Source organism: Gymnogyps californianus, chromosome 1, assembly GCF_018139145.2.
Source record: "Gymnogyps californianus isolate 813 chromosome 1, ASM1813914v2, whole genome shotgun sequence".
Taxonomy (NCBI): Eukaryota; Metazoa; Chordata; class Aves; order Accipitriformes; family Cathartidae; genus Gymnogyps; species Gymnogyps californianus.
In genome coordinates this window covers 23,642,127-23,668,667 of record NC_059471.1, presented here as the reverse complement: position 1 = coordinate 23,668,667, position 26,541 = coordinate 23,642,127, and the positions used below count along the sequence as shown (strand labels likewise).

General features: G+C 42.0%; 1 protein-coding gene across 1 annotated transcript in view; it reads left to right on the top strand.

Moving 5' to 3' along the window:
• The first annotated feature begins 13,722 nt into the window (after positions 1–13,722).
• UBL3 (ubiquitin like 3) overlaps positions 13,723–26,541 on the top strand; it is a 58,760-nt gene continuing 45,941 nt past the window's right edge. Inside the window, exon 1 of the mRNA XM_050915000.1 lies at positions 13,723–14,429. Coding sequence (XP_050770957.1) covers positions 14,403–14,429 — 27 coding nt within the window. The 5' untranslated portion in view covers positions 13,723–14,402. The remainder of the gene's footprint in view (positions 14,430–26,541) is intronic.

Below are 26,541 nucleotides of genomic sequence, written 5' to 3'. Positions count from 1 at the left end.
GTGGTCACAGAGCTGAGAGCAGGAGGGTAAAAGAATAGGGCTCTTGGCATCTCCTCTCCCATTTGCTAACGAAACAAGCCTACCCAATACATAATTTGGTAGATTAACAAAAGAAGCTATCCCTGCAGAGCTGGAAACAAGCTTCATTATGCCTTGTCTTTAAAATTGCCAACAAGTCTCTACAGGACCTAATTTAACACATTCATTTGCTCACAAAAGTGCTTGAAGAACAACAAACCCGTCCTGTACAAGGACAAAGAAACTCTCTATTCCCGTACTTTGTCAAGCTGAACCAATCATAAAAGTAACTGTATCCTTCTCTGCTTTATTTGCACATGTATATCTGATTCTGCACAATGAGTGAGTACCCATAAAACTTCCCTGGGGCCCCAGAGTGCTTTGGACTCTTAACTAAAGCACCCCAAATGCTCTTCACTAAAAGACCCCACCAAACATGCCAAATACTTCTACAGCAACCCAAAATGCCCAGAGGGCCAAGCACCAGGTAATAGCACTCGCAGCAGGGGATTTGGGGAAAAAGAAGCAACCAGCTTTACTCATGTACACACACACATATACTTTTATAAATATATATTTTGATACATTTTTTTGCTATGTTCACCTATCTGATCAGTACTTTTCTTTGGCTTCTCCAAGAGCTGCTGTTCCCCAGTAGGAGGAAGGGGACTCCTGGACTCTCTCGGGAGGAATTATCTGATCAATACGTGACAAGAGCATCCATCACACATTGCTCCACCTTACACAAATTCCCTGACAGTGAGCCAAGGTCACAAGCGGGAAGAGACTGTCCCCGTGGGACTTCTGACAGATCTGGTCACCTACTGTGTGAAAAAAGGGCAAGGAGTGCCCTTTTTTTTTCCACAGCTGCGAAGCCAGGACTTGGTCTGGAAAGGAGAGAGAAAAAACAGGGCTGCACCTAGACCTGCCATGCTACGGACCTTACACGCAGAAACCATGCTGAAACATCTAAGATGGACTTAAGCCAACCACTTGAGCTTGACATTTAGACCAGACCACCTGAATAGCTCACTGATCTCCTGAATTTAGTTGCCAGAGCAGATGCTTAAGCCTGATCTCCAAGGTCACGGTGTGCATGACCCAAGGACTGCCGCATGCCCACAGGGAGAGGATGTCTTCTCCTCACCCTTGGCCAGTGGAAGTCAGCCCCATGCACAGCACACACGGTATAGTCTTTCCCAGGAGACGACAGATCCCCTCATAGTCTCAGCACAGGCCAATAAAATACTGCAGGCTGTGCTTAGTTTCCACACATAAACAGCCTGGGATTAGTGATGTTCTTGGGATTAAGCATGTGCAAAAATACTTTGCCAGAAGAAGGAAAGAAAGAGTATGAGAATGGAGGCTGGCGATGAGGAGACAGATGCACACTCTGCTAGCTGCTTAATGCAAACAAAATATTCAGGACAAGATTAAACACATGCTGCCCAAACTATTCAGCTACTTGTTCATCAACTTGTAAAACATCACGTCAAATCCTGTTAAACTAATTGGAAAATATCTCTGAAATGGGAAAAGCACTCTCACCTTTTTCATTTTTTCTAATAATTTCTGAGTCTATAGAGATCTTGTCTCTACCACCACTTTAAGTGCTTATTTATATTTGCTAGCATGTAAATCCATTTTAAGAAATCACCTGTCTTTAGATTAGAGGGTTGAATGAAAGGTTTAAATGTCAAAGAAATCAGCACATTCATTTATTTGTCAACATTCCCTGATACAGTGATCCTGTGATACATCACTTGGATGCTCATTACTACGAAGGAACAGCACTGCAGTCAGTGAAATGAAATTGAATCTAATGATGCATGCCAGCAGCAAAAAAAATTGCTTTGCAAAAGAATTTATAAGCAAAATGTTTAATTTTTTTCCTCAAACCAGTACAGTGTCTGGTGTCGCCCACCTTTCCTCCTGTTCCTCTTGATACAAGTTGCTACAGGCTGTTGTTTATCTAAGGGTTCAACTGCAGAAAAGGAAAAACAAATGTGGAAAAGGAAAAAGCTTACCTCTTTGCATTCAAATCCTACAAAATATTGCCAATGGCTTAGAAAATACAGAAAATGCAACGGTCGCTCTCATGGGTTCTTGTGTAATTTCAGGAGGGCACACACTGCTGCCATGGCTCACCAGGCAGGGGAGTGATGGTTCGGTGCTGGTGAGGCTACGGCAAACACGTGATGCTCAACTCTGCGCTAATCTTTCAACTCTGTACCTGTATTAGTACCTGGGCAGCACATAAGGACTAAGCCAAAACCAGATGTAAGAATGGGCAGGGCAGTGTTGGTAAATGGCTGTGTTTTAACGAGAATGTATTGCCTTAGTCCCCGAGTTTATGAATTGCTTAGCTACGTATTCCTCTTTATTGCTCTTCTCCATCCTGCAGGCTGTGAGCTACTCTAACTTAATACTCTTGCACTTCCACGCTCACACTGTTTTTCTCACGTCTTTTTTAACCTGACTCATATTTGCAACATTCTAGGCTCGGATGTGATTAAGAGTCACCAGATGGTATTACTGGAGATGGTTTTGCTGATCTTATTTAAACTGACTTATTTAAGACCAGTTCCTTCCTGAATAAATGTTTATGGCCAAGCGTGATACATTGCCAGTCTCAGTTGTGGAGAGGCTGACGAGTAAAATCTATTTTGTCTAAATGAGGTTTTTTTCCAGACTGATGTGTGGATTCCGCCTGTTGTTTACATCTATGCAAGCAAGCAGCCAGAAGCCTTGTAAATCCAAAATCAATCTATGGAGAAGTTTGCCTATATCATTAAATTTGCTGGGATCCTAGAAAGAATTGTAAAGGTCTGATACTCTTGGGAGCTGGAAAAGTCAAAGCAGCATGAGAGCTCTGCTGGACCACTGACAGCCTACAGAAATGTGCTGCTTTGAAAATCAGTTCTTTATCAAAAGGTTTGCAGGCATATATTGCCTGCAAAAGCTGAAATGGAAATGCATTTTTTTGTTTCATCATGCTACACACAGTAATCAGGAATAGAACAATTCAGTCTGATGACGGTTTTCATTCCTTTTCTTCTAGGGGAAAAAAAATACTGAATAGCTTTTTGTTTTTCAGTACTTGCCTTGTTCCTCTAATGTACAGCTTTTGCCCGCTTTTTCAACTGCCACTTATACACTTTCTAAAGCACAGGAAAATTAGTTCTTCTTACAAAAGGGAAGAGGTGTTTCATAAATAAGGAAAAGCGGGAGTTCACTTTTACTGCAGTCGATTGTCACAGAACGGGCAGGGAAAGTGAACAAGATCTTTGTTTGGTGACATTTTTAATACTCTTGAAAATACTCTGTAATATTGTGTGTAACCAGTCTCTGTTTAAGAACTACCTCTTGCTGCATCTACAAAGAAATCTGCAACAGTGAACTAAAAAGGATACACACGTTACATGCCATATTAAAGCTATGAAGAAAAAGAGATCTAGACATGTTTTCTCCAAGCTTTCACGTCCTCTTCTTGTTCTCTTTCAACAAGCCTTTAACAATCAGCTCCCTCACTGTGTCCTTGGTGTCCTGTATAAGGATCCTTCTGGAAAAATGAAGGTTTTCAGACCTGGTGTAACGCTCACCTGGGTAGTGGGACTCTGCCCATATAGTTTAATAGCAGCCAGGCTGCGCCCCGAGGACCTGATGTCGCAGACTCCAGAGCACGCGCTGTGATCAGTGAGTAGCCTCATTTAGCAGAACAGCCAGCTCATAACCTTCTCATCTCTCTCAGGAGAGCATTGAGGTGTTTCAAGTGATGCCATGATTGTAATGCTTCCAAAGTTATTTCATCATTCATCAGTTTGAAAACCGAGTTACTTAAGTGACAATAGCAAGTTTTGTGCTGCAAAGGAAACAAAAGAAGAACATCTCCTTGCCTTGAGGTGATTATTATTCAAGCCTCGATCCTGCCAAAGTTTATGCACCTGCTTAACTACGTCACTAGTTCTGCTTGCTGCTAAGTAATTCATTCAGCCTGTGCCCACTGACTCCAGCCACGGCGGTACTGCTTTCATGTTGAAGGTCCTGCATAAACGTTTGTAGCATCCCTGGCATCAGATCTCAGCACTCTGGAGCATGAACAATGCCAAGGTCTGGCTGGGTTGGTGCAGAACAGCCCTGAGCAACAAATCATGGTTAACTTTCCAGCTAAGCAGTGTGCAGAGCTGAAAACACTGTGTTGGTGGGGAGAAGTGGAAGAGATTGGAGATAGATTCACCATGGTTATCTTCAGCTGTATAAAAATTAAGCATCTAGTCTAAACTAATTGTGCAGGCTTTTTTAATAGTCAATAGAGTGAAGCTAAGGGTCTCATCTAAGAGGTCAAGGTGGTGGATGTACCTTGCTCTACTGATGACAGATGGAGGCTGGACAAGTAGCTTAGATAAGACATCCAATTAAATTTAGGTGAGTTGAATCCCACCCTTAGTGTCTGATAAAGGGATCTGAAAATGCGGCATAAGTTTTTGCACATGGACAAGCATTGACACCATTGCTTCTCCTTTGTTGTGCCCGCAGCTGGCACCCAAGACGCCAGCCCATTGCCAATGACAGACGCAACATAAGTGAGTAGTGAAACTGATGTCTGACAAATTCTCCTTTCATTTAACTTTTAACTAAAATCATTTTAATAAACTAATAAAACTAAAGTTAATAAAAACTATTAAAGCTCTTTAACAGCAACTACACATACATAGAACAAACACAAACATGGTAAAACCTGTCCACTCAGTCTTTCAGACTCTGTTGCTCTCTTGCTGACAGTAAACCAATTAGATGATTTTTAGTGCTGGCTATTTTGGAGCAGCCGCCTATACTACACAAACACCTATTACTGTCCACATAGGCCTTGGGACTGGAATGAGAAAGGGAGGCTAGAATTAAATCAGGCCCTCTTGGGTTTTATGGTCATGACAAGTGAAAGTGAAAATAGAGTGTCGTGGTTTAACCCCAGTCAGCAACTCAGCACCACGCAGCCGCTTCCCCCTCCCCCTCCCAGTGGGGTGAGGAGGAGGAAAGCAAAGGAAAAAAAAAGTAAAACTCATGGGTTGAGACAAGAACAGTTTAATAACTAAAGTAAAATATAATACTAACAATAGTAATAATGAAATATAATAATAATAGTAATGAAAAGGAATGCAGCAAAAAAAAGGAGGGGGCGGGGAAGGAAAAAAACCAGTGATGCACAATGCAATTTCTCACCACCCGCTGACCGATGCCCAGTTAGTTCCCGAGCCGCGATCCGCGCCGCCCGGCCAACTCCCCCCTGTTTATATACTGGCCATGACGTTCCATGGTATGGAATATCGCTTTGGCTAGTTCAGGTCAGCTGCCCCGGCTCTGCTCCCTCCCAGCTTCTTGCACACCTGCTTGCTGGCAGAGCATGGGAAACTGAAAAATCCTTGGCTTAAGATAAGCGCTACTTAGCAACAACTAAAACATCAGAGCGTTATCAACATCATTCTCACACTAAATCCAAAACACAGCACTGTACCAGCTACTAAAAAGAAAGTTAACTCTGTCCCAGCTGAAACCAGGACATAGAGGAAAAAAATCAGTCCCAACACTGGAAGTATTCAGGACCCAGGTGACTGTGAGCTTGGAAGTAACATGGAATTCAGGCTCCTATTAATTTGCCCAGTCCCTCTCTCACCTTATTGTAAACCAGGAATCATTCAGATTACGTCAATGGAGTCAAACTCATATAAAATTAATGTAAGATCTCAATGCAGCCCAAAGTCTCTCTGTTAAAAAAAACCCTCCTACATGCAAGACTCCATTCCCCAGAGCTATTTTTTCTGTATTTTCCCCTTTAAATCTGAAAGAAAGGGGACCATTCAGCAAAACAAAAAGCAGTTATTCAGTGTTTCATATACTGACAACATTCATCCTCAGGAAGTCTTTGTCGATTGTGCCTCGCATGTATAGTAATAAAGTAAAAGAAACACAAAACTGTGGTGTCTCCGTATCCTATAGACGACATGAGACTATTGTCCCGTTATGTTTAAACAATGCGCCACCGCTCATGGAGAGTCTCCCCAACAACAGTAACCAGTTACCAGAGGTCAAGCAATCTCTTTAGCCAATTAAAAATAGCTTTTCTAGACACTGCTTCATTCAGATATTGTTTCTGGTTTGGAGACTAAAGAATGATAGAAAACAAGGCAGATGAAAAATTATATTACATTGACATAACGTATGTAAACAACAATTATCTCCTCAGTGCAAATTCTGAGATGGGTTTTTGTTACAGTTCAAGTAGCATACAATCAGATTTGAGTGTAATCTATCTGAGTGCTACAGTTAATTTAAAAAATGTTCAGAGAATTAATACACATGTGTGCATATAGATTCAGAGCCTATATAAACATATGTTTATGTATATATACACATGCATATGCATACAAATAACAGCCTTAAATTACAGACATCTGAAGATCCTTAGATTAAAAAACTTGAAGAGTTCTAACGCAGATAACAATGTAGATAACAGACACAAAAATCAAATGGGCAAGAATGATTTCTTACTTCAATTTAGTATTTTTAGTACTAATTTTATAAATAGTAAATATGAGCTATAATGGGAGCTCACTAATGTTTAGCTGCGCACTGATAACTCTTACAGTAAAAAAAAAATTTAAAAAAATCAACCTAGCCACCTGATAATGTGAAAAATAACCTGCTGTAGTCAGCAGGACAGAGGGATGATAAAACGCAGTCAGTACTCCAGGGTCCCCGCTGAGTTTGGCTCTGCGCAGCTAATAGGCTGCACTCAGCCTTGGGCTGCAGCGGCTTCTGCAAGGCATAAATGAAGGCTGGGATCCTGGTAGCACCAACAAGCAATTTGAGCTTTAGCTCTCGTGTTTAATAGTTTTACAAAGCCTTTTTCCTTCTACATCCTTGGTCGGACTGAGAGTGATTTCTGGTGCTCTTTTACTGTCCTTTCTTGAACATTAACCATGTATTTTTCTTTAATTATTTTTGAGACGATTTCTTTTGCAATGTTGAGTTTTGCAACAGCCATTCCCCAAAGTCACAGATTCTTGTTCCTTTTTCTGCAGAGCTGTCATTTAATTTGATATGGCACTTTTGGGGGTCTTTGACCTCCCTCTTCTCTGGCAAATTTTAATAATTTTTGCCACCACAACCCTTATGACCAGTTGTATAGGACTTTTTAATTTCCACATATTTGATTTCCTGATACTAAAGAGCATTTTACTGCTATGTTTTGTAAATCCTTTGCTAAATTCACGTTTCAAGTTCAGAGCTTGAGCATTATTTCAATGTTCCCCTTAGTTCCTCCTTGTTGTCAGGAAGCTGATCCAGGATGGATGCTTCTCTGCTAAAACTTCTCCTTCCTGTTTCTTATCTATTACAAAATAAAGAACTTCTTCCAATTGTTTTCAGGGTTATTTTTCTGTATGGACTGGACAGATGTTTCTGTTAATTCCTAGATGTATCGATAGTTAAACCACCTCAAGAACACTGGTGATTTGAGCACTCTCTAAAACAGGCCTGGGGACAACGACTTCTTATTCGTGTTATTCTTTCCTTCTCCTTATTCCACCTTTGTGCTCTCCTCTATCAGTCTTCACCCGTGCTCTTAGGAGTTCCCTGACATAATTTATGACATCAGTAACTGTAACACCACTATGCCATATCTCTGCTGCACCCATTAGATTGGCAGAGCACAGTTCCTGCCTGGTTCAGCTGCGTCAGGAAGGTCAGGAATAACCTCTGGCACTCAGTATCACTTCGTTGTTTCCTATCGTCTTGCATTTGTACACAGGTACTGCAAATGTGAGGGGGGGAAAAATAAATCCTTAAAGCATATTGGGGCATTCAGGGCACAATGTGAGTTCTTTTAAATAGCTGTGCATTTTTATTTTCCAGCAAGATCACTCTGACGAGTAACTTGAAAAGTAAATAAATAAACCATGATTCTGGCCAGTGGTGTGTATTATAAACTCTACAAGACCTCAGAGGTCCTTTTGTTGCCTTCCTGCTGGCTCTGAGGCAGGTGAGGACCGCTAAACGCTGTTCCCAGAAGCCTGCTGGCATCGACGGAGAGGCTGGTAGGACCCACATGCTGGTTTGGCTTGACACAGAAGCAGCAAGCAGGCAAAAATCAATGTTCTTCCAAAGGGAAAGGAATCAGTTTAGTATGAAAAAATATCTGAAAACACAAAATCTGAGGTTTTTCCAGAGGCCAGCACAAGAAACCAACAGTGCACAGGAAGAGACAGCAGGCAGCAAGCATGCTGAAGGATCCAGCCCTCATTTCCAGTGCAGCTTTTTGCCCGAACGCTCCCTTGTAAGGGGCCTGAATTCAACAGGACTGAGTCACACCGAGTTAAATGCAAACTTGGCTCCGTAAGAGTTAAAAAAAATGGCCATGTGTTTCTACAAAGGTATTAAAAGTATCCTGTTGACTAACCCGGTGTGTTCCTTGCTGCCCTGGATATCTTGCCTCTGTGGCTGCCAGAGAGGGAAAGAATCCTGATCTGTCCCACAGCCAAACCCCAGAGAATTAAACCCTTTGTCTCAGGAGCCTTTCACCTTCTCAGGCTGCTCTGAAAATCTGGAGAGAAATCAGAAACGATGGATATTCTTGCCTTAAAAGAAATTTCATGGTGGTGCGTTCCTTCTCCTGAAGATGCTCCTGTTCACAGTCTGCCTCAAAGGGAAAACGTTGGAGCACGGTATGGTGCTGAAAGCTTTTAATGTTGGTCTTGGTGCGTAGGTTCGACGTGGTCTCCAACCCCACCAATAACAACCATCGGGAGAGAGTGCTGCTCTTTTGAAAAATGGCAATTGGTCTTACATGTTACCGATGGGTTATTCTGCCATTAAGGCTATAAAGGACACGAAGTTTTGTCCTTCAGGGCATAAACCAGCCTCTCCGGCAGCCTTGGCAGCAGTGGAAACTTAGCAAAAGAGAAGATTATAACGTGATTGTCCATTGTGGGGGTTTGTGTGTCTTTCTCTGAAGCATTTGATGCTGGCCACTGCTGGAGACAGGATATCATGTTGGCTGGACTACTAATCTGATTTAGGATAACAGACCTTTTATTCCTATTAAGCACGTCTCAGTACAGAGTCAGGTTTCAACTAGTACTGATGGCCATGAAACACTAAAACTGCAGCCCAATCTGCTCGTTGATACGTGGCACAATTCTTCTCAAAGGGAATACAGCGTGGCAAAATTCTACTTATTTACTCATGCCATGTCATATTTTTCAAATGAGGAGCAAAATATCAGTTGTATACTTCATCATTTTCCCCCATAAATTGCCAAAGTAACGATGATGAATGATTTTGTACCTGGACAGCTAAATTCACACAACTGTTCTGCAAAGGAGACTTAATGGAAATAAGATTTGTGCACCTGAGCACAGGATTAGGTCCCAAAAGCAGAATAGCCTTTTTAGCTCTCTATGTTGCTAGCACTTCTCTCGAACAGGACTTCCCTTTTTGCTTGATCCTTGGATGTGGGAAAGTGTATGCCTCTAGCACTTGCTCGGGGTTTATCTGCAAGCTGATCCCAGACTCAGCCTCCAGTTACGCTTTTGCAGGGGCCCTTGTTCCAGCCGACTACTGCTGACCACAACTCTCATTTCCTCTCTGCGCGAATGTGAAATGAATACTATCAAAACAGCCTTTCTTAATACATGCCAAAAAGAAAAGATCTTTCGCTGTTTTATGTATGACCACGCAGCATTTCAAATACATGACCTCACCTCTACAAAACCAGTGGGATTTACCCCTATCGTCATACGTAGTACAACTTCTACCAGGATCATCATGCAGCACCTCTTTTTATTCATTTGCCCAGCACACAATCAACCTAAAATGACCTCCAGCATGTACCAGCTGTGCTGGATCCTCCGTTCGTTTGTGTTGGGTCATCATAGCTGACAGCCAGGGGAAAAAAATCACGCAAATGTGAGATAAATGTCAACTGTTGAGTAAACCCAGCACTATGAATCTTTCAGGACAGAAACTGTTATGTGCTTGTACTGTGCTGTGCCTAATACAGTGGCATTCTGGCCTGCAGCCATAATTGTAGATTCAAATACGTAATAATAACAATAACAATAATAATAATAATAATAAAGATAATTCTTCATGCCATCTCTTGGACAGCACAGCTGTGTGTCAAAGAGAGGAGCTGATCCTCATTTATACAACACTCGGCAGAAAAGTTGACCAACTCGAGTGCATACACAAAGTAGCAAGGACAGTCCCCCGACTCCTCCTGTACCCCACCGCTTCATCAACACGAAATGCACGATCCTTCTTTTTAATGGACTGTTAAACTAGAGGCAAAAAAGCAAAAACCATAGAATCATGCTGGTTTAGGCTTTATGTCTTCTGCATTCTTTCCTATGGTTACGTCCTATGGCTGTGCTTATCTTCACGCACCACAGATGAGCTCATCCATCTAAATAATTTAAAAGAGCCATCTCCAATGTGGTGGATGTGCCCTTCTGCTGCCTGCTTGCCTTGCTGATCCCTCATCCAGTTTGCCTGTGCTTGTTGGTGTCCTTATTTTCCTGACTTGCTTGGGCACATGGACTTCTTGATGCTTAATCGAAGGGTGTTTCCATATAACCTTTGGCAATTCACCCTGCGAGCTGTAAACGATTACAAAGCCCCGCTGTCTGCCCTGCCTCCTTGTAGCAGAGGAGGTGGGAAGGGCCATGCACCTCCGCTGTCACAGCGCAGCCAAGGATATAATTCTGAGTTGCCACCAATTTCAGTTTACATGAAAGAGACAGCTGTGAGCTGCAGTGCCTGAAAAGCAGTCATGGTGCCTATTCTCTTGCCCCTACTACGAGAGTGCTAGCGGGCAAGGCATGGGCAGGGCAGCTCCGAAATTACCCTAAGATCACCTCGAGGCACCTGTACAGGGCTGCTGTCTGCGTGGAGTGAAGGGCTGGTCTGCAGGATGGCCTTGGAGCAGATCTCAGGAGCCTGTTTAAACTTAAGCTGTTGTATGTAAGAGGGTTTTTTATATTTTCAGGGAAAAGCCCACATTAATAACATTCTAAGTATAAACTCTATTCAGCAAGATCTATTTATAATTCTTCAGTCTGTCACTGACTTAACCAGAAAGTCATATGTGCCCAGGAATGCGTATTATTTGGGATGGAGAGATATCCTTCAGGGCTCATCCCTTCGACCCTCACCTATGAGTATTATTATTTAGATGCTTTATGAAAGCAAAAAAAAAAAAAAAAAAAAGAAAAAAGAATGAGGAACCCTTGCATTTTCTCTGTCCCTCAAGTATACCCAATTGGAGAAAAAGTAAGCGATGCTTCAACAATTTGCTATTACTCCCACAGACACAAGCCTTTTTATCCCATTGGTGGCTAGAAGACCTGACTGAGATTGGAGATGATGATATAAGGTACCATAAAAACATTTATCAGAGGAGAGTCACAGTCATAGCATCATTCGGGTCGGAAGTGACCTCTGGAGGTCATCTAGTCCAACCCCTTGCTCAAGCAGGGTCAGCCAGTGCAGGTTGTCCATGACCATGTCCAGTTGGGTTTTGAGTATCTCCACAGACAGAGGCTCCACAACCTCTCTGGGCAACCTGTGCCAGTGTTCGGTCACCCTCACAGTAAAAAAAAGTCTTTTCTCATGTTCAGATTTAATTTACTGGTTTTTATCTTGTCCCCATTGCCTCGTTCTGTCAGTGGGCACCACTGAGAAGAACCTGGCTCCCTCTTCTTCATTCCCTCCCACTGGGCGCTTGCACTGAGGGCACTTGCCTTCCAAGACCTCTCGTCCTGGGGGCGAACAGTCCCAGCTCTCAGCCTCTCCTCCTGTGAGAGATGCCCCAGTCACTGCCTCCCAAAAATGTACCATCTAAGCAAATTAGGCTGACAAGGGAGGGAGTGACGTGCCTAAAGTCACACAACGTGTGACAGCACAGGATCCTCACAAAGGCCGTGCGTGTGGGGCCACTTCTGCTGGCCCCCAACTCTTCTCCCAGGCATCAGACAGGGCTGCTTGCTGTCAAACCTGTCTTCTGAAGTTGGTAGCTTTGTGCTATTTTGGAGCAGGGTATAAAGAAAATAATTATAACCTCTGCAAGGGACGGTGTCTTGGCAGGGGTTGCCTTTGCTGCATGAAGTCCTAAAGAGGAAAGGCAGCCTCAAACTTTTAGTATTAAAGGGAACAACCCTGTCTTAATTTCCTGTGGTTTTACATGAGGTCTGTCCCCGAAGGAACCAGGCTGCATCTGTCACAAGCTCCATCTGCTTGATTTTCTTGAATTTTTTTTTCTTGGACAGTTTTACGGTAACGGCATATGAATGTGTCTCTCCATACCCCTCTCAAAAGGCCTACTCATTTCTTCAATAGATCTGCACCTTGCGTAGGATTTTTTTGCGTCTTCGAGGGGGGATGCATTTTTCACCAGGCACAGTCTTTCTTTGTTGAATGCTGGTATCTGGGAGCAGCCTGGAATAAGGAATAAAATACCCGTTACACACACCATTTCAGAGAACGTGGATCCATAACAAACGCAAAGCTCTTCGGGGAGTGGGATGGCTTCTGAAGGGGGCATTTTACATGCTAAGTGCCCTTTCTCCAGATGCTTCCAAGTTGGAAGTCATCATTTTCACCGTTAATCTTTCTTACAGGAGCTTTTTTCATTAATAAAACTACACAGTTTGAAAAAAAAAATAGAACAAGGATATTTCAAACTCTAAAAAATAATGTAAGAAATGAGAAATACAAAGAAATGATGTACAGGCCCAGACTTGTGGCCCTGGGGTGCAAAAAAAAGAAAACCAATAACATAAAAATTTCCTTTTTTATTTGGAAGCCGACCAAGAGTACAGCACAGGCCCACACGCTGGGAACGCGATCGATGGAGAAAGGGCTGCAAGGGGAGCCCCAAATGCCCTGAGGAAGCTGCAGCAGCCCTCGGGACAACGACGGTTTATGTGGTATTTGCCCGGGCGGCGGTGGGGCGGGGGGGGGGCGGTGTGTGTGTCTCTGCCGCCCGGGCGGGGAAGCGGCGCCGAGGCCCCGGCGGTGCCCCGCGGACCCCACGGTGCGCCACCGTCCTCTGCCCGCCGCCACCGCAAGGCGGGGCGGGACGAGACGAGGGGCCCCGGGGCCCGGCGGAGGAAGGCCCCGCACCGCGGCGGGCCGCTTCCCCGCCCTAGCAACGGTTGCTGAGGAGCGGGGGCGGGGCTGCGGCGCGATGGGGCGGGGCTGCGAAGGGGCGGGGCCAGGCTGGCACCGCCCCGCTCCCCTCGGCAGCCTACAAGCCCCATGGTGCCGCGCGGGGTGGCGGCGCGTGACGCGGCGGGAGTGGGGGGGTGGGGGAGGGAAGGAGGAGGGAGAGGGGGAGGGGGAGGGGGTCCGTCTCTCCCCTGCCGTGTCCCCTTTCTCGGCTCGGCAGACGCCATGTTGGTTTGAGCCGAAGATGACAGGGGGCGGCTGCGGGCGAGGATCGCGCTGAGGACCGGCACCTCCGGCTCGCAGCGGGGCGAGGCGGCGCGGCCAGCGCGGCCCGCGGGGGAGGGGGGGTGCCCGGAGCCGCCGGAGGACGAGGCGGGGGAGGGAGGGGGGGAGGGCGGGCTGAGTAGGCGGCGGCGGCGGCGATGCGAGCGGAGACCTGAGGCTGCGGGAGGCGGCCGCCGTTGAACGCCCCCCCGGCCCCCGCCGAGTGCTGTCGCCGCCGGAGCGCTGCGGGGGAGGGCTTTCCCCTCCGGCCGCCCCTCAGGCAGCCCTCCCCGGCCCGTCTCCCCGCCAGACCCTGTTGAATGTCGCACACCGCCTAGGGAGTGCCGAAGCCCGGCGTCCTCCCCAGCGGCCCCGGGCCCACCCCGGCCCTCCCGCCTCCCTGCCCCGCCGCCGAGGGCAGGAGCGAGGTCCTGCCTGCCTGCGCGCCCGGGTCGCCTGCGCTGACTGAGGAGGTGACTTGGACGCACCATTATCCCGTGAATCATCCCGTCGTCATTTGTCAAGGCTGGGAGAGAAGGAAGAGGGAGAGAGGGGGGAAAAAGCCCGCACGCAGCTCATGTGGCGGTGTAGTCCTGCCTGGTCTACCTGGCACCGCTGGTGCTGCTGCCGCCGCTGCTGACAGGGATCTGCTGCCATCTCTGGTCTCCCGCTGGCTCCTCCGGTACAGCCCCGGCACCGCTTGCCCCTGGATATTTCTCCTCAGCCCGCCGCTTTCCCTGCTGCACATCGGGCACCTCTTTTTCGTAGGAGACGTGGAAGTTGCTGCCTCCGACACTGACACCGGTTTTGCTTCTTGAACATCTCCGGCGGGCTGTTCTTGGTGCTTTTTTTTTTTTTTTTTTAAGTTGATTTTAAGCCATTAGGGTAACATCAAGATGTCCAGCAGCGTTCCAGCTGATATGGTAAGTCTTGTACTCCTTATTTAATAGTATTATTATGGAATAACGTTTATTTCTGCCTGTTTTGGCAGAGAAGATGGAAAGAAGAGGGGCATGGGAAGAAAGAAAAAAAAAAAGATCTCGGTCACATATTTAAGGAACAAAAAGTTCCCAGTTAATACTCCCCCCCTCCCCCCCCCCGCCTCAGATGCTGGTTCTGCTTTGCTGTTTGGTAGCGGAATGGGAAATCTGCAGCGTCGCCTTCTGTGTAGCAAGGCAAGGGGGGATGTCTGCTTTCTCTTACCTATGGTAATTAATATCTGACTGCTCCTGTTTATTTCGTGTAGCACTGCTGTTCAGCTCTGCCGAGCATTTTTTGGGGGAAGAGAACTACGAAGTAGAACATTCAGAGTGATTTAAACAAGCCGTTTCTCTCGCTCTCTTTTTTTTTTTTTTTCCTTTCTAAACCAGCTGAAATTTAGTCTCAGCCTTCTTCCTTTTCTTCTCTGAAACTTCGCATGTTTCTTACCGACGCTTTGTCTTCCGATGGGGATGGGAAGTTAATCTCTTCACTTGCTGCCGGGTCAAGAGCGAGAGAGAAATTCTCATGCATTTATTTACATAGCGAGGTCCTTTGTGCACTAGCTGCAATCTGGACGTTTTTCAAGGGCACTCCTAGTACTTCTTATGGCGGACTGTACTTCAGCCTGTATTGGATACTGGGCTCGGTACATTTAAAATAGGAAGGTATAGCAAGGCATGAGGAGGGAGGGTGAATCAGGTCTGCTAGGTAATCTTTCGTTCAGCACGACCTTCCCCATTTGTATATATTTCCATAAATCACTTAAATGGAAAAAAAAGTTGTGGCTGCAGTTTGATATGTTAGTTCTTTATTCTTACGGCAGAATATTTTCACGTATCTCCCCACGACTGTTCACATTTAAAGGTACTTTTTTCCTAAAAGCAGCAGGCTTGTAGATGCTTTTTTTTTTTTCTTTCAGGATGAAGTTCTGTTTTGCGAGTAAATCCTGCCCCGGTAGTGATAACAATAAAACCGAGTAGCCCTTGTTTCAGCCATCGATAGACGATTAATGGTGCATATGTATGACAAATGGGCTATTGAAATAATGGTATCCTTTAGTTGCTGACTGCAGTACAAAAGCTGTGAAGGAAACACTGAAAGTAAAAATGAGTGAATTCTGCCAAAAAAGCAGAAACAGTAAGATATAGAGGATGATCAAACATGGTTTTAAGCTCACCCCCCGCCCCCACCTTTCTTGAATATTATAAATAAATTTTGCCCCCTGGATGAAAAGGGTGATGAGGAGACTATTGCCTCTGACTTTAAATCCTTTCAACTATCAGTTTTCATGTATTTCTTTTTAGGGTCTCTCTGGCTGTTAGAGTACTCTGAACCCCCTTCTCGCTTGCGCGTGTCCGTCTAGCATTATATCACAGAAATCCTCTCCTTAGCTGTGGAGGGTTAGATGCAAATCTCTTAGTGCTGCTTTTTAAATTGCCTGGAGGAGTCCCTTGACGGTGACATGAAGCACTCCTCTTCCCTCTCACCCTGGGCTGAGTGCACTGCCACCTCCACACTACTTCTAGGTCCTGCCTGCCTGCCTGCCTGGGAATCATGATGCTGCCACTAGGCTTGTAATGTTTGACGCTTGACATTTTGTACAAAATATACGAATGTTTGACATTTTATACAAAATATACAAATGTTCGACATTTGACATTTCATACAAAATATATGAATGTTTGACGTTTGACATTCTATACAAAATATACGAATTTTAAGACAGGTAAAATACTATTTTGTTTCTATGAAAACTATTTCCTTCTGTTATTATGATGTAATGAGAATACCACTGACAGGGATAGCTAGGCCTAGCGATGCTCTGTTTCTTCAAATCAGGAAGAAGCTTGTTATACATAGTGATGTTTAAATACTGAGTCATTACAAAAACATTTGAATGAAGATGTTACCAATGTGGGTAGAATTTAACTGAATAAATAGACATATTCTGGTCTGTTTTAGGATCGTTTTGTTGAGTTTCTGCATTATTAGCTGCAGTTTCTCTCTGAAAGTTTGAAGTGTGTTGTAGAAATTCAAGTTATTAAATACAGCTAGTAAATATTACTTTGTAAAAAGAGCACTTGATAACTCATTTTGGGTCTCCTTTTGTCACCATCTTTCAAAGGAGCTTGTTCAGGAAAGAAAATGGGATTGTTATTTGATTGCTCTTTGAAGAGGAGCACTTACCAGGCTGTGACCTTGTTTATATATGTTTTTATTTAGTGTAGGATTTTGCAGTTTGCATTTCTCTTATCCACCCACTGTGTAATTTCCATTTACAAAAAAAAGATTTCCCATTTCTGTAGGAGTTGGCATCAGTGTGATGGAGTGTCATGTTACGAAGACTCCATCAGACTTAGTAAATCTGCTATGAATTACTTAAGTATTATAATAATTGTTTCAAACTGTTTATGTCAGATTCGTAAACCATCTCATAATAATAATAAAACTATTATAATTGCTGCTTCTTAAAAATGTGTTAATTTGTCTTCCTGTCCCACCTTTGAGAAGTATCTGCTATACATAAATTCATAGTAAATTATCAAATCTTCAGTAAGCTTTGTACTTGTATGTAGGCATAATTTGATCCAGCCTCCTTTTCTCTGACATTTAGTTGACTTCTTTCCAGAACTACAGATTTTACCACCTAACCATTTCAACATAACTTCTTAAATAATTAACACAGTACTTTATCATTTGCATTCCACTAATAAATTGGACAGTGACACACCACATTCCGGGTATTGTAAGTTTGTGGTGCATTATTCCTTAGCAATGTGTGCTACTTCCAGGTTAAAACTCCACTCATGGAATGAAACCTGCTAATATTGACCTTTCTACTTGAGTAGTTTGATTAACTTAATTAGGACTAGACATGTATGGGGCAGTGCTTGAAGACTATACTGCATATCTAGAGCCCAATTTTTTTTAATTTTTCACATAAGTACTGGCGATTGTAGTGGCAACAGGGCATCTCTGAATATGTTCAATAATTTCATCAGGTAATTTATCAGTTTTACCATTTGGTAGCAGCTAGAGTTTGACTGTGAATAACAGCAGGGCTGTTTGCAAGTTGTATTTCTTTTGTAGTAATAAAGAGACATGAGGTGGTTTATGGACTTGTGAAGTTAATCACACTGTTTTTTTGAGTAGACCAAATGAAAATGGTTTGCTATTTGTTTAAACACTGTGGCTGACTATTTTAAAACAAGCTATGAAAATCCTACCATCAGTCCAGAAGTTATTACTCAATTGAATAATCCCCTTTGTTTCAGTGGAGTTATCACAAGAATCTGGGAAGCTGTGTCTCTGTATTCTGTGTGCCTATGATACTTCTCCTTACAGATAAAATTCTTTAGGGGTCTTAGAAGTTCACAGTAAGGGGCCCGTATGACTGAAAACTATTACAGTGTCCACCGTTTCCTGTATTGGTGCGTTTTATGTAGGTACAAAAAGCCTCTGCCAGCACTTTCTTCCTGGGCAGTTCTTTGCATCACCTCTAGGATATCAAATTCTTTTTCTGTCTGAGTAGTAATCGAGAGTGATGCTTTTGGCCCATGGTGTTTTTTTTCTTTTTTTGTTTTGTTTTGGTGGGGGGTTTTTGGCATTTGATAAACAGCAGAACACTGAAATCTATCAAACAGTTAAAGGTTTTCAACTTTATTATGTACAGCTATTGAATCCATGTGCTGTACTTAAGAGATGCAGGTAGTATGGGAAAGATTATTTTTAATGAAACTGAACGTTTGGTGCGAAGCATTTGCAGACATGCAAGAGGATGGAGTCTATGGTCTAAAACACTTGTATACAGGGACAATGTTAGAAGGGGGCAATGGGTAGAAGAAGAATAACAAATAGAAACCCTGCTCAGTTCGTGCCTCGTTAGTGTCAGCATCTTTAGTGGAAATGTGTATGTGTGTGTTCTTTTTTAGGAACTGTAGTATAGAATGGTGATGAATAGCTTAACATATATAAGGACTTCCTTTTTAATACATATTAATGGTAGCTAACGGGGGAAAAGGGTGGACATGTAACTGATGCTACATCAGTAGGAGAATCTTGGCATCCAGCAATAAGATTCAGACCGGAGGGACTCAAAGGAGTAGCTGGTTGTATGGCAGTTGAGTTTTGTTGTCCATCATTCGGTCTAAACAGTTCCTTTATTTAAGAATAATAAGTGCAGTATCATTATAATACGCTTGGAACATAGAAAGAAAACACCTTATTCACTCATAGCATTTTAATGTATCAGAACAAAATGTAAGAAGTCATGCATCTCTGTTCTTCTATTTTAACTGCTTTTCCTTTTGCCTTCAGTAGATCCTTTTTCCTCGTTTTGAAAATTATTGTATTCCTAGTAGCCTTTGTGCACATAGTCATAAGTTAGTCCCTTAAGTTTTTTTTTATAATAAAGGTCTAATTATTTCTCTGTATTTTTGTACCCCACCCCCCGCCCCTCATGTTGACAGTTCTAATCCATTAGATTCTAAGATAAAAATAGCTTATCAGGTTTTTCTGTATGGATGTTTTTTCCTTCCCTTTTTTGATTTTTCACTATTGTTTGCTGATTGTAACAGATAGGAGTATCCTATCCTTTGTCATTCTCAGTGTTTTGTTTTGGGTTTTTTGCCTCCTTTTGGAGAAGGAATTGGTGGGTTCTGTGTTAGAAAGAAGAGATTGAAGAAGCTCCTTCCTGAATCCTTATATATTGAGCCAGCCTTTGTAGCATATTGCAGTGTTTCTTGTAACGAGATGAAGAACCTCCTTCTCCATTATCTGCAACAGTGACCAGGGATAACTTGTCAAAGCTGATGTTGAATGTATGTATTTGGGTATACTTCAAAATGATTTGTATTTACCATTTCACCCACCCACCCACCTTTTCTCTTCCACAGATTGAAAAATGTCTTACCTATTTATCTAACAAGCAAAAAGAAATATCTTGGTAATGACTGGCATTTTTATGTATGACACTGTAGTGGAAGTTCCACAGCATCCTAACACATTAAACATACTCTGAAACAATGTTTGCATGTCCTTCATCTAATTTTCTTCGGGGATGAACAGCTGTAACCTGTGGATGAGATAATGATTGATATTTATGCTGGGCCTTGGTGCAGCACTGTACTTCAGTGGAAGCGTAGGCTGGCAGTATAAACTGTTTCTTCCTTCCTGCCACCCACCCTTGTTGTTGTTACCTGAATTGGTGTTCCTCTACTTTTGTTGTCTACTTCCATGAAATACGGGAGGGGATGTGTGCTGAAGGACGTTTAACTCCTCCCTTGTTGGGAATGCTGGGAAGCCAGCAGTAGCTGCTGACAGGTTCCAGCAGTGCTGAGAGAGAGAGAAAACGAATGCTTAGTATCTGAGTGTAGCAAAATGATCACCTCTACAGCAGGAACATTGAATTCTGCACGTTAAAAAATTGCCAGACGTCATCTGTGGGAACTGGACAGCTCAGTCAGGACTTGAATGGGGAAAAGTTGCAGCTCTCAGTTGTGGAATTAGGGACAACTTCAGGTACCGGTAGTCTGTATTTCACCTTGGAGCTTGTGACTGCTGTTCGTGCATATCTAAACTTAAATTTTATAACATTCAAGGCCCACAGCTCTCTTCCTTGACTTGGCTTAAGTGCTGTAGTAGGAAATTAGCCTGTCTGAGTGTGGTCCTTGCAGCAGACTTGGTAAGCAATACTTTTATGATACTGTAAACAAAATGACTAAGGGCATGCTTTTCTGTTTTTAACTGAGAGTTCTTCCTAAGTACAGCTTCTCTTCATGTTGAAAGCCATGGTCATGGTATATACAGTAAGTGGGATTTACTTGTTTTATATTTCTGGTCAGTCAGCTTTGTTTCTCAGTAAAAGTCAGAATGTAAACTTTTGGTGATGTCTCTATATATGCTTATGCAATACTCAGCAGAATGGAGTGCTCAGTTCTGACTCAGCCTGTGAGTGCTACTCTAGCTTGCAGGAATCCAGAAATATCTGGAATGTGACTAATCATTCTTGTGGTTTTATGTAAAAGAGATAGTACAGCTTATTTTCAATCTTTTCTTTGTACAGTATTGGATCCACTAACTTGGTTATTTCTCATTCTAATTGGTGAAAGGCAGAGCTGCTGATCAGTACTCCTTTCCATGTTAAGTCTGTTTTTGCAGCAATTAATTGAGCCTACTGAAGTAGCAAGCCTTCCCTGCCACAGTTTTGCATGCGTAAACTTTAGCTCACCATAATTATTAGAGGGATATGACTGAGTGTACTGCTTTCATTTTAGAAGCTATTGAAAATGAGCAGAATGTCAGTGAGAAATTTTAATGTCATTGTTCTCACATCAAATCTAAACTCTGAGACCCCAGCTCTTTATCAGTTTTAACATAATTTAGAAGTCTGTCTTTTGAAATTCAGCTATTGTTAAAAATTACCCTGTAAATTCTGCTAGGACAGCCTTCAATTTTTGACGGCTTCTGTTATACATATGTTGCAGAACATCTTAAAGCAATGACTGGAACATTTTTCACTTGGTATACCTCCAGACAAATTTAAATTCACAGATGTACCACTAAGTGTTGCAAGCAATGATAGTGAGGAAATACTGAGGGAAGAAAAGAATGAAGAATCAACACCCCGCAAGATTTATTTAAAAAAAAAAAAAAGGTTGCTGAGACATCAGTTGAAGTTCTGCAAATAGCATTATGCACTTCAATACTATGGTTTTTTGTATCTGAAAAGAAATTTGAGGGGGGAGAAAAGTTGCTAACACGCTTTCTAAGAAAGTAGAGAAAATTGTTTAGGAGGTCTATTTATTTTTGAGAGTAACACTTAAAGAAAAAGGTAAGACCTTCTTACTTGTAGGTCAGCTGGGCCTCAAAAGTATAGTTCTGCAGAAATACTTAAATGTTGTTGCAGCTGAGTACTCTTACGTATTTGTGGAAATCTGGTGTATTTTGCGGTTACTAACTGAGATTGTGTTTAGGTCCTTGACAGCGGATGAATTTGTTGCTGCTTGTAAACCATCCACAGTGAAGGCAATCTCTCGATTTGTATTAAGACTCTGCAAGTACATTGAAATCTGATTAAAAAAAACAAACGTAGTGTGTATTTTCCACAAATAGGAACTTGTGTACAATGAAGATTTGGCAGATTACACAACAGTGACACTGCCATCAGCGTCTTGTAGTTTTTTCTACTTTCTGTAAAGAAATTTGAAAATAGCTTGCCAGTGACAGGATTACATTTGTGGGTATGGGTTTGTTTTGGTTTGGTTTTTTACTTAAAATTATTTGGGAGATTCAGTTTAGAGTTAAATGGAAAGTTTGTGGCAGAGTTTAGCTGAGACTTTACTCCATGATACTGTCATTATGGAGACAGAAACAAGCAAGAAACTCCTTGAGTTTTAGGTATCCCATATAAATTAACCAAGTGAAAACAGAGATTCCGCCTAGGAATTTGGTAGGTTTGTTCTACTACCAAAAAATGAATCTATGCCTTAGTGGGATGTAGGTACCAAAATGGTACTTCGCGTTCAACAGCACAGAGATGCAATCTGGAAATGTTTGTGTTGGTGTCTACGTACTGTGATGGTTTCGGTTTCTCTTGAGAGCTGGCACAGATTACCGTTTAGGCTAATCTAATTTATGTCAATGGTTTGGACCACTGCTGAGAAACAAAGGTGGTCTTATCCTGGAGTGCTCTCTAGCTGCAGCTGAGGATCTGGATTTTAATCTGTGAATCTATTGGCAGTTTGGATGGGAATGAAAGCTTAGCTCCTTGCTTTTTGCGTTTTGTTTTTTTTAAGGGTGGTCCTGAGCTCCTCTGGAAGCTTTTCTGTGATCTTCATTATGCAATATTCACTGTTTCATGTTGCATAAGAAATTCTCTCAAGCACTTGATAAAAGTGTAGTACCAATTTAAAAATGAACACAAGGAAACTAAATGTGTTTTTCTTTCAGAGATCGCAAAGAATGATGTGTTTCATCTCAAAAAGAGTAGTACTTCAAAGTCATATACTGTAGCATTGGTTGGTATCTCCTTGGTGGAGTTATGATATGGTAATGCTTTGTGGTCTGGCAGAGATCCACATCACCATAATCTGTTTCTGATACTTAACATATATTCTAGATGGTACTACTTAATCTGTCTCTGGAATCTGACATATGTTTTTAATATAGAGAAATAATGGAGTAGTGATGAAATAGTGAAGTGCAGTGTTAGTCAAAAGTCTTTTGTAGCTGGGGGTGTAAATTTAGGATTCTCTTCTTAAAGGTAGATTAGTGCCAGTGAGTATATGCCATGAATATAGTGCCATGTGAATAATGTGGCATACGCTAGTAAGCCTCAGGAAAGTTATTATAAGTTATATTACTATAAAATAAGTCTTCTAAAATAGCGGTCCTTTTCAGTATTTCTTTTAAGATTAAATACTGTCTAACATTTTTCAGACATGCTTATCTTTTATATACTATAAGGGACTAACTAGAAGCCTTTGCATGCTTTTAAAGCCTGAAATACCTAGTTGCAGAATTTTATATTTTTTTTTAATTATAGAATTCATATTTGTATGGGCAGTAACATGAATATCAAACTTAATTCTTGGAATAGTGTTCTGTGCTTGTATTTGATGCACAACACGTTACTTACGGCATATTAAATCTGAATATTTATGTCATTTTGCCTGTGAATGAAGATACTTTTAATCTGTGCAAACAAGTTACACATTGTAACAGCTGTGTGGTGTGATAGGGAAAGCTTAGCTCTCACTTCTGAATCCAGGTTATTGATCTGTGATGGAAACAAACTTTATTGGACTTGCATGTTTTAGTGATTTATACTTTACATACTTATATAGCTATTTTTGGCAATAAACCCCAAACTTTCAGAAAGCTTTATTAAAAGATTTTAAGTGAGGGGAATAAATACCTATTCACTAACTCCATATGATGGAGTAATAATGAAATTAACATGAAATCACACACAAAATTAATAACTTCAATACCCATATTACAGCACATAAGTGGTGATGAGGATGTATTACTGTATGTTTATGAGAATAATTAAAAAGCTGTTCTCTCAATAGAGTTGTGTGCTCTCTCTTATGAGGACTTCCTAAGTTTTTACTTGTGTTAATTTTCTGGATTTTAACTGTTGGACTGCAATGTCCTATATTAAGCAGGACTAATTGTGGTGTGGCATCATGTGCATGCTGTAGCTCCCCCCCACCTCAACCCCCCGATAGTTGCTCGGCGTGGGTAGTGCTGCAGGTAAATCCCTGCCTGAGGTCAGCCTTGCACTGGTTACTGTGGTTGGGACACTGGAATCTGTGGTTTAGCTGTTCTTGTGAACACCTAAGGAGAGGCATTGCTTTCCCTGTTGTGCAAAGGTCGTGGTAATATTTCTTGGAGTCATTCTAGTTTGACTGTATCTCCGGTCAGGAACTCCATGTTTGTAAGGTGGGGTTTGTCTGGCATGTTACCTTTGGCCATAAAAATTTATAGGGATTGTTTGACTTGAGTATTCAAAGATTTTGTACCAAAATGTGCTGTAATGTGTATTCTTCATGCTATGGATTTCCAAGAAAAGCTATTTTAAAGACCACCTTTATAATCTAAAGATGTGGTAAGTATTTTATGTGATGTCAGCTCAATGCTAGTTCACTTCAAGCTCAAGTACAAAGGAAGGGAAGCTTTTATCTAAAAAAAAATTTAAAAAGATTTCTTGTCATCTAGACACAAGACTGGGGTTTTACGGTACAATGCGTCAGATCTGGCACCAAGAGAACAGCTTGTTACTGAGAAATTTGACTTTATCTTGAGGATCTTGTTTTCATAACTAATGGCAAGATGACTAGAAGCTCTTACTAAAGAGAAAGTGCAACTGTGTTTGATTTCTGTCTACTTATTGCCTCTGGCCAGTATAGTTTCATATGAATCAGGATTTCATGTAGATCTGGAAATGGGTAATTTTTTTTTTTTCCAAATTACAGGTGTTTAAAATTATTTGAAGGTTTAAAATATCCACTGTAGTGGGTAGAATGCTAGGTGAATAGTAAGCGGGGTTGTGGTGAGGGCTCCAGTGAAGGTGGCAGTGGGTATTTACAAAATTTTTAGCTCAGAGAGGGTTGCCTTTGAATTGTGTTTGTTCTCACTAAGAAGGGAGTCCTGTAGAAGGTGGTTCAGGGGAAGAGTGTAGGTGCTCGGAATAGGGTAGCAGAGGAGCCTGGTGATGGGCTCTAATGCTTCTTCACTAGCAAGGATCTCAAAAATTCCAATTTTTCAAATTCATTGTAAAAAGGAGGGTTGAAGCACACGGTTTTGCAATGAACTGTCATCACTTACCTCAGCTGGGGTGATGGGACTTCTTAACTTTCTCCTACATGCCACTTTTTCTGGGAATGAAAATGGGCCCTGTGTGCCCATGTCTTCCGCTTTGGGGATAGCCAGGGAGATCCCTATGGAGGGCTACAGTGCAGGTGCAGAACACTTCTTTTTCCAGCACTCTCATGCAGGCATGATGCTAGCGTATGTGCCCTTTGTGCTTACTGCAGGAGGTAAGTAGGACTTTGAAAGATTTTAATGGGGAATCTGTAAAGTATTGGTGGGGATGGACTCGAGAGCTGCAGCTGTATCTTTCCCTGAATTGACTGTGAAGAGTGTAAAATCTCTCTACAAAGAGCCTGGCACTTCTAAGCTGAGGTTGTCTTTTTCAATACAGATTTGTGGCTTTTAAGCAAGTACAGTTTATCTTACACCATACTCACAGTGGCAAAAAATGTATGTACCATAGCACTATTTATGTCATACATGGAAAACTCACATTAAGAGGGAGCTCTTCCACTTGTAAAATGAAGTGCAAAACCAGTCATAAATACCTGACTGTTCAACAATATTTATCCATCTGTCGTATAAATGCATGATTGTCTGTTCTTCCAGAACCACGTGCTTTTCCCCCTCTCCTGATTCAGCACCTCCTCATTGTTCAGAGACTGGATTGGTGCCTTACCTTCCTGTACTGCTCAAACTTTTCTTGGAAGATAAGTCTTAATTAATCTTGAGCCTTCCTGCGATACTAGTCTCCTTAACAAGTACTTAATAAAAATCCATTTATTTTTGGAAGATCTGTGAGAGAAGATCTTATTATTTATGAAAAATCATGGATATAGTGGAATGTAATTTCACTTAAATATGCTGTTATACTAGATAACTCTGCAGCAGAGTTGCAGGGAATGAAATCTTACAGTTTGAACTGCGGTCAGAAACAAAATTCAAACCAGATCAAGATTTTCTTGGGGTTTTTTTTTTGTTTTGTTTAAATGATGTTGTATATTTTAGTCAAATTTTGTTGAAATTTCTCTGGCCAGCTCTGCTCTGGTGCCTCTTCAGTGCCTGTCAGTCTTGGTTGTTCAGAGTAGTCATATTGCATGACTGTACCAACATTTCAGTTAAGCTAGTGTGCTCTTTGCTGATGTGAAGGTTTTATTCCAGAAGACTTGTTGTGGACGGCGAGTTAATTAAAATGATGCAAAAGTCAATAAAATATTTTTACATTGATAGATGCTCCCAAGAACATTTGGAGAAAGGTTGTTACCATATTTGTTAACGAGTTGTAAAAAGAAAGTTTTGAGGCTAATGCTTTACGGGAAGCTGGTTTTCATACCAGCTTTGTTGTAGGGCTATGTTAGTATTTCTTTCAACTCTTATTATTGATTGAGAATCACATGATTTTGCTGAAGTGTTTTTGTTGATTTTTCAAAGAAACTGAAATTCTGAGCACTTCATTATCAAATATTGCCTTAATATAGCTGTCAATTTTCATGTTCCTACTTTTGAACTCGCATGCTATCAGTTTAAATCTGAAGCAACTCAGGAGAAGAAAACAAATCCACAGCGGTTTCCGATGTTCAAGGATATGGGCATTTAGTTTTGTTCTTAAATTATCTCCCTCAAATTCTGTATTTATATTTTTTAGGAAATGAAATGTAGGAAAGACAGCTTGCCCTATCCATAGAGCACAGAATGATTTGCAGTCAGTGCCTTTATCTGCAAATGTGCTGCTTGGTA